The sequence below is a fragment of the Numida meleagris genome, chromosome 26, assembly GCF_002078875.1.
Source record: "Numida meleagris isolate 19003 breed g44 Domestic line chromosome 26, NumMel1.0, whole genome shotgun sequence".
Taxonomy (NCBI): Eukaryota; Metazoa; Chordata; class Aves; order Galliformes; family Numididae; genus Numida; species Numida meleagris.
The window spans coordinates 4748866-4757934 of NC_034434.1; the positions used below are offsets into that span (position 1 = coordinate 4748866).

At 53.7% G+C, this 9069-nt stretch overlaps 1 protein-coding gene across 9 annotated transcripts in view; it reads right to left on the reverse strand.

The window, feature by feature from the left end:
• MPP2 (membrane palmitoylated protein 2) overlaps nt 1-9058 on the reverse strand; it is a 15373-nt gene extending 6315 nt beyond the window's left edge. For 8 of the 9 annotated variants that reach the window (XR_002432962.1, XM_021378277.1, XM_021378276.1 and 5 more), the window contains exon 1: nt 107-3771. Coding sequence is in view for 7 of the 9 variants with exons in the window: in XM_021378277.1 (XP_021233952.1) it covers nt 107-317 (211 nt within the window). In the remaining 2 variants the exon portion in view is untranslated. Of the gene's footprint in view, nt 1-106; nt 3772-9036 lie in introns of those variants that run through there. The other variant, XM_021378280.1, reaches the window with a different exon arrangement.

Consider the following 9069-nt stretch of genomic DNA (forward strand, 5'->3'; position numbering starts at 1 on the left):
CCCGTCCTTCACCCCCCAACTTACCCCTAGTGCATCCCCACAGCCACCAGCCCCTGCATAGCATCACTCTCTGACCCGCCCTCCCGCGCCCGGGGATCCATCCTACCTTGGGGTCCCAGCGGGGCACCCGGGGCAGTCGGCGAGGCCCCAGGGCCAGGGCCGCTGCTCATGGCTGCAGGCAGCAGAGCCCGGCCTCCTGCCCGCCTCCTGCCCAGATCCGGGTACCGCGGCCCCCGCCTGTGCCTGCTGCTCCCCGAGCCTCGGCCGGAGCACACGGGCGTGCAACAGGGGCATAGACATGCAACGGGAGCACGCATCCTCTGGTATGTGCTCACTGCCTCAACCCTGGCATGTGCAAAACCCACATACGTGTGCACAGCTCATGCTTGCACACAAATGTCCCTGTACACAGCATACACATTAATGGAGATGTGCGTGTTCCCATATGTGACACATCTGTGTGATTGTCTCTATACAAGCATACTCATGTTGCTGTGCACACTCTGCATGCTCACACATGTGCACCTATGTGTGCAACCATGCGCGCATCAGCATACAAGCACAAGCCTGTGTGTACTCATACAATCGTGCACAGTATGAACAGCTGTGTGCATTCAGAAGCACATCTAATATGCCCCTAATATTCACACACGTGTGCACAGTCCTGGTCAGCCACAAACCCACATACTTCAGCATGTTCGCACACGTGCGCATACCCATGCCTCCACCAGTGCATGCTCACATGAGTGTAAACTCGCGTGCACATGCTGACACACACCTCCCTTTGTACCCTCACACCTGTGTGCACACACACACCATGCATGCTCACATGCATGCAGATCCACAAACTCACACTCTGTGCGTGCCTCCCATGCTTGCACACGCCCGTGCACACTCACACTCTCCCCATGTGCGCTCACCCACGGGAGCCCCCCCCCGCACACTGCCACGCACCCTCCCGCGGGTTCGGATGGGAGAGCATGGCGTGTGTCCCCTTTAAGGAAGCAGGTGCCGTTGCCATAGCAGCCAGTGGGGGCGGGCCGCGAACTCGTAACTGGCGGAGGGGGCACGGATTTAAAGGGGCCGCAGAGCACCCAACTTCCTCCTCTCTCCGCCCCGAGCCCCTCACATGGGCGTGATAATCTCTCTTATGCACACACAGTGAAATGCTGTGCGCACACAGCGCACACCCCAAGCCCCCGGGGCAGGGACGGGCACGCTTACACCGTACGCACACACACATGCTAGCAAATGCATCACCAGGTGTACCAGAAGAGAGTATGTGGTACTCCAGATAAGGCCTCACCTGCACAGAGTAGAGGGGCACGATCACCTCTCCCGACCTGCTGACTGTGCTTTTTTTATTGATGCAGCCCAGGATATTGTTGAGTTTCTGGGCTATGAAGGCACATTGCTGGCTGACGTCCAGCTTCCCATTCATCAGTACCCCCCCATGTCTTTTTGGGCAGGACTACACTCAATCCTTTCATCTCCCAGCTTCTATTGGTAATGGGGGTTGCCTCGACCCAGGTGCGAGATCCTGCACTTGGATTTGTTGAGCCTCATGAGGTTCACCTGGGGTCACTACTCAAGCCTGTCTAGGTCCCTCTGGATGGCGTCCCATGTCTTTACGCACAGGGCGCAGCCACATTGCTCTGAGAAAGGAGCACTACAGTGCACCTTTGTGTAAGAGGCACTACCCTGTGTGTGCAGGGCAGTCCTTTCATTACCATATTGCATTCAGCTGGTGGCAGCGGAGAACTGTGGTGCTCCCAGGCAGTGCAAGAACCGCACAGAGTTTTGTGGCTCTTTGTGGACACAGCAGAAAATGGGAAAGCAGAGGCAAACCACATCCCACTGATATGGGAAAAACACCACCACCTGATCACCTGCTGAACCTTTCCCAGATGTTGCTCAGCAATGAAAAGCCACATTTCCAGGATTGCCCCAGAACCCAACTTAGCTGACTGGCTGCTGGTTGCCCAAAGAGGTAAGGTCAATGTACACAAACCAATGTTTACCCATTACACATTGTGGTACAACGTCGTGCTCCCACAGCTCGTTACTGCACTTTCGGGTGCCCTAAAGGCTGCCTGTTGTTTTCCTCTCACCTTTTCCTTGCTTTCCCTGGGTGTACTCCTCATTTTGCCCTATTCTTCCCGTTGCCTTCCTCTCTGTTGCTCAGGCAACGCGCTTTCTATGTGAGTATCAAATCCTGGAGCACTGCCGTTCTACAAGAAAATTATCCAGTCAGGTTGTATTGCTGTACTTTGGAGAAGTTTTCCTTTGTTTTCCTCGTCCTTTTTTCCCCCCTCCTTTTCTATCTTTGTGCTCTTCCCCCGTCAACAGATGGAAGAGAGAACGGAACGCCAGGGACTGCGCTGCGGGCCCCTGTCAATCCCGCTAGGGGAAGTTCTTTCCGCTGTCTCTGCTTCCCCCGCGTGGCCAATCCGCGGAACTGCAACCAACTCTGTTCGGTCCTGCAGGCAACACAACGCATGCGCACAGAAATCCGGAAGTGTCGTATCTTAATTCTGACCGCTCTGCGCAGCTAATCCGCTAATCCTTATTGTGTTTAATCCTCCATTCAATAGCGCGCATGCGCCCGAAAACATAAACAGCACCTGCTTCTACGGAGCCGCTGAAGGGCGGGCGTGCGGTCAATTCTTAGACCGCCAGCTCAGCAATATTCCCCCCTTCCAATCCAGGATGTTCCCTGTCTATTTCCACGGACTTATGCCCGAGCCCGAACCGGGAACAGACCCGTTCTGCTTCCAGAGGCCCCTGCACACGCCACGGCACCCGAACGGCTCAGCGTTTTAATGCCCGAGCCCGCGCCGAGAAGTAGCCGTTTTGGCTCTCCGCTGACCACGCACGCGCCCCGACACCTGATTGTCTCATCGCAGCACGGGATTGACAGATACCCGCCCCAACGCCGCGCATGCGCACTAGCGCTGCGACACTCGTTACTGCCGCCGGTTGAAGAGAATTCGGTACTGCAGGCGCTGCTCCGCGCACGCGGGCGGCTTCCTTTTTTGTAGCTGCTCGAGGGCAGCGCGCGCGTCTGTTTTGCTCCGCTGTCCGTTCACAGCCCCGGGAACGGACCGGTTCTGCTTACAGCTGCCCCTGAGGGCCTCATGGCATCCAAGTTGCTCATTGCTACGGTGGACTGTCAGGCGTCCCCCAGCCGTTTAAAAACACTCTCCGCAACAGGAAATCCGGCGCAGCTCGGAGATTGGCGGGGCACGGTACTGGTGCGGAGCCATCCTCTGGACCGGCGCGGAGCAACCCCAGCACCGCAGCATCCCGAGACCGGCACAGAGCAGCTCCGGAGTCGCCCCAAGCAGCACACTGCCGAGTTTCCTAGGAGCTGCTGAACGGGCTTTTCCACCCGCCCCGGGCACCTTGCCACAGGTAAGCAGCCACCCGCACAGGGCTCAGCCATCTTGCTCGGCGCGTGCCCGCGTTAGAGGCGCTACCCTGCACGGGCGAGCAGTGCCTGCGGTACCACCCAGCGACCAGCAGAGAACCTGGGCGGGGCGAGTACCGCTCCGTGGCTCTGCGGGGAGACAGCAGAAATCCTGAAGCGAAGCGGGAAGCGAGCAGGAAAACACGTCGTGCCGGACTGATGGGGGAAGAACACCACCACCTGATCACCTGCCGATCCTTGTCCAGATGCTGCTTTGCACGGGGAAGCTGCATGTCCCGGAATGCCCTGGAACCCATGGTGCTACTCCAGGGGTCCTCCCTCAAATGCTGGCCCCTAGACCGTGTGCAGTGTCCCCAGAAAGGGCACTGGAATGCCCTTGTTTCACCCCAAATTGCGCTGGCACCAGAATGTTGTGTTTTTAAATGTTTGTCCCGATTTCCCTGTGTCTGGCTTCAAATGCCAGCCCCAAAGCCTCGCTATTTCACCCCAGACCCCCTTTACTATTTCACTCCAAATTCCAGTCTCAAACCCTCAGTATTTCCCCCAAACACCAGCCCTAAATCCTTGGTATTTCACCCCAAACTCCAGCCCAGCAGTGAGGTTGAAGTGGGGGGTAGCACAGTCTGCACCTGGAACAGAATAAGAGGGAAGGGGGGGGGGGGAAGGGGAGCTGTGGGAGAGGGCCTGTGGGGTCATTGGGCCAAGGGGGAGTGGGGGGTCAGCAGGGCAAGGGGCTGTGGGGTGGGGGATCAGCGAGGCTGTGGAGGGAGTTAATGGGACAGGCGGCAGTGTGGGAGGGGCAGTGCAGGGGGGAAGGTAGTGGGATGGGGGGCAGCATGAGGGGGAAGGTAGTGGGACAGAGAATGGTGTGGGGCTGTGGCAGGGGGGAGGGTAGTGGCGTGGGAGGAGTGTAGGGCTGTGGGGAGGCAGTGTAGTGGGAGAGCATAGTGGGACAGGGGGCAGTGTAGGGCTGTGGGGGGAGAGGGTAGTGCGACAGGAGGCAGTATGGGGCTGTGGCAGAGGGGGAGAGTAGTGCGACAGGGGTCAGCGTGGGGTAGTGGCAGGGTGGGGGAGGAGGGTAGTGGTACAGGGGGCAGTGGGGTGCTGCACCTAGTAGTGGTGCTGCAGCGTTGCGGGTCTGTCCTGAGATGAAGTTGAGGTATGGGGTGGAGTTCTCCAGCCTGGTGGAGGTGAGGGGTCTGTGTGGAGCATGGGGGGGCTCCCATTCCAGTGTTCCCCTTTGGGGGGTGTGGGGCACAGGGGAGTCCGGGGGTGTTCCCCCACCTCACTAGGTGGCCAGGTCACCTCTATCACCACCCCAACAATGTCACTGCCCATTGTCACCCCATAGCATCGTCCCAAAAATGTCACCCCCCCCCCAAAGATACCTCAACATCACCTGAACGTTACTCCCTGTAATGCTTTAATGTGATGGAAAATGCAGCGGTAACAGTAGATTAGCAGAATCCTAGGCTGCAGCAAGTGAGGCCTTGATCCCATGTCCCCACATCCCCTCCTGCCCCACATGTCCTCACATCCCCCTGCGCCCCCCTTCCCCACCTCATCAACGCAACGTATCCGTGGATCCCCACCACGAGGTCCATTAGTCCATCCCCCGTCAGATCCTCGGTCCCATCCAGCGATGTCCTGAAGTGCCGAAGCCCTGGAACAACAGGGCGGCCCTCCAGGTGCTATGGGGAAGCAAGCATCACCCCACAGCGCTACCCCACGTCACCACCCCACAGTGTCACCCCATAGCGTCGCCCCACGGTGTCACCCCATAGTGTCACCCCATAGCACCGGCCACATCACCACCCCATAGCGCTGCCCCACAGCACCCCACAGCGCATCACTCTGCTGTCTTCACTCTGTGCCCCTCATCTCTATGGTAATAGGTCCTCCAGGCTCTAACATGCACGCATTCGGAATCCTGGAAGGGGCAACTCTTTGCTCTGACTCCTCTGTGTGGTCCTGATTGGAAATTATTGAAGCTGAGTGTTTCTCACGCTAGGGGGCACAGATGATACACATTGTAACGATGTTATTAATCTTGCCAGTGTTCGTTGGTGGATATCCCTGCACTGCAGTCCCTTTAGATAACAGAAAGAGCTGCATTTCTGAACCAGAGATAAGGGAGCTCTGCTGAGTCTTTGTACCGAGGAAATAGAAAGTCATGCTTGGAACCGGTCACTGAACATGTAACACACTTCTGGGAAACTTCTGCCTGTGCAACATAGCTCTGAGAAACTTATGCGTATGTCACACAAGATATGTATATAAACTGAAGATCTTTTGTGTAAGCGATGAGTGACAGGAGGATTACCCCCATGTATCCAGCGCTGCTATGAAGGAGTGTCTGCTTTCTAACACTCCCACTCATGTCTTAGAGTGTTTCCTGATCCACCCCCTCCCAGTGTCACAGACAGCTCTGGCACTCTGCTCTTGTGCCCTCACGTCTATGGGATGACCCAGGGATGCCTCCGCAGTGCACCGCAAAACCCTGGGAGCTCTGGGCATCCAGTCAAGTGTACTGGAATACTCTGTGGGGGTGCTCAGAGTCCAGTAGGGTGTGTTAGTATTGAAATCTGTGCTCCCCTATTGTGTAGAACTGTCACCAATTGTCTTTGAGGACCAACTGGAATCAAAGTATGTGGACCATCATAGCTCATCATTGATAAACCCCCCCTTGCCGGACATTTTTTGTACTCCTTTTTTTTTGCTTTATCCCAGTATGGGAACTGTCAGGTCACAGCCTGGACTGGTGATTGAGCACCTTGTGAGGGGTGTAGCCAGCCCTGCCAGCACAGGTGGAAGCCATTCACCCGTGGGATTGGACAGGGTAGAGCCTGGCTGCATCCCTCCCTGAGCTCATTTAAGGGCTGGCAGCCATAGGGGCAGCATCTCTACCTGGAGACTGTTTCCTTTGGAGTGTGAGTTCTGGTCCTTGGGATGGGGTAAGAAATTTCTTCTTTATTTTGGGGCTGTTCTCTCTGCCTTTGCTGGGGGATCTGAAGCTGGTTTAAAGTGGTTGTATCTGCTATGTGTCTCTTTATAACGCCTTTCAGTTCTCCTAGGAAGATAAAGGGGTTATCCCCCTTTCTTTCTCTTGGTGATAGAGGGGTCACATATGTTTATTTTTTTCACAACAACCACATTTCTGGAATGCTTTAATTAACCCCAAGGTAATGCTGGTCAGTTGGCTGAGCATTGTAGCTCTAGGAATGCCTTAAGCTGATGCCCTTCTTCACAAAGATGTTCTACATTCTCAAGATTCTGTTTACACTTTTTCTTTTAAGCTCACTTCTTTCTGGTTGAGCCTCTGCTCTGTCTTTCATGGTTCTCACCTTATAATCCATAGCCTGGGACTCTGAACTTTGTTTGTCTGCTACTGTATTGTCCCAGCCCATTTCATGACTGTAGTGAACAGTGCCGTGTATTAATTCCACCTTAGCAGGGAGTTGTTTAAGGGCATTCTGTGCATTGTGATCAGGTTTTAAATTATATTCTATGTCTCTCTTGATCTCATCCCATTTCACAGCTAAGTGGGGTTGAAGGATTGCTGGAGCTTCTCTAATTAGTAGCTTAAGCACTGTGAAATCTACCGGAGCAGGTAATGGAACATCGTGAGCCCCTTGTTTGTGCACCGCTTGTATGCAGGCAGCTTTAGTGATGGCTGCGGGAAGCTCATGTAGAGATGGAACGGGGGTTACAAGGGGCTCACCTCGCTCCATGGAGTCTCTTCTCCCAGCCTGATAAGCAATATGGCTGGTGATAGAGTGAGGTGCATCAGCCGGGTCCTAAGCTTGAGAAAACTCCTGAACCCTAGTAGCCATTGGCTTCATCCTCGCACAGCATAATACAGTCTCCACCACTTGGGCATGCTAACCACAGATCTTCTGTTTCTGTTTCGCCTGTTTTTCTCCTGTATCTCCCGTACAAATTTGTCAGTGCTAAATGATCTCAGGGCGTAGTCCTCAGAGCGTATAGCAGCTGACCGCTCTGGGGTCCTGTGGTTCTTTCTGTTTTAACAGTAGATCTGGCTTGCTTTTACAGAGAAGAAAGGATTGCCCTCCTCTCGGCCACTGTAGCCGGGATCGCCCCATGTATCTCTATCTCTCCATCCCTGTTGTCAAGGGATACTATTAATTCTCTAAACTGTACGATACCTGAACCCCTACCCCCCCTTCCTCCCATCCCCTGACTGCCATTAAATAGCTGGCTCTGCAGCTGTGGGACCCAACAGCATGACAAAGCGAGGTTCCTGCTTCGCTGAATACTAGGACCAGTACAGAGAGGCTCTGTGGCCGATGTGGATCATCCCGACCAGGGTACTCGGTGAGTTTCCCAGAGCTGCTGAGCACACAGACTTACCTGCCTGCCCTGACTGTGCCCCGGTCTCCAGACTCCTTTGCATCATCATGTCTCGCAGCCCCAGGTGTCTCACTATGGCGCTGCTGGTAAGAGCAATGTGCACAGGGTGCAGCCCCTGCATATGTGGGGCGGTGCCTTCATTATTGTACTACGTTCAACAGGTGGCAGCGGAGAACTGTGGTGTTCCTAGACAGCGCAAGAACTGCACAGATATCTGTGGCTCTTCATGAAGTCAGCAAGAAACGGAAAGCTGGATTTCCTGGAATGCCCTGGAACCTGACTTTGCTGACGGGTAACTGGTTGCCCATACGGGTAAGGGCAACATACACCTGCTGATTTTTACCCATTACATATCATGGCACAATGTAGTGCTCCCAGAACTTTTTACTGCACTTCAAATTTCCCTCGCCTGGGCCTCTGTTGCTGTGTCCACCTTGCCCTTGCCCTCGCCTGGGCTTCTGTTGCCGCATCCTCCTTGCCCTTGCCCTCGCCCTCGTTTTGGCTTTCCCTTGAGCGTTCTAATTGCCTTTGCACTTGTCTTTACCTTCCCTAGCTGTTCTCTTTGCCTTTGCCTTGGTGTTCCCTTGGGTTTTCTGATTGCCTTTGCTTCACTGGGACTGGCTGAGAGGCAGAGTTCATGTTAGTCTTGACCTCAACCCAAAGTTTAGTGAGAGCTCAGGAAGTAATTATATTAACCCACAATGTAACTTTAAACCTAACCCTTAACCTGATGTTAAAAAGTCTCTAACACTCAGTGTAGCAATAAAAACAATGCCTGAAGTTCTCTAAGTAACCTTAACCCTAATTGTAAAGTTAAAAAAAAAAAACAAAAACAATTGTGCAATTAACCATAACCTTAATCCTATAACTAGCATTAATTATAACCCTAATGCTACTAAACATCAGTGTTATACACTTATCCTAAAAACCCACTAAAAGTAATTGAGAAAAATACTGTAAAAGTAATATTAACATTTACTTCAATTTTAAGGATAACCCTAACCACAAAACTAATGTAACGCTAATTGCAATTTTCCTCTTAATTAATGTTTAAAGCCAAATTAAAAATAAACCCAATCATAATGGTAATAGCGCAAACCTCTAATGCTGACTGCTCTGGCAACTCTGAGTCCCCGCTCCTCCTCTGAGTGAGCGAGTGAGTCCCCGCTCCTCCTCCTGCTAATATGCTTTCATTTAATAATTGTTCCGCCGGAATGCGGAAGTGCCGTACTTACGTTCTGACCGCTCTGCGCAGCGAATCCGCCGAT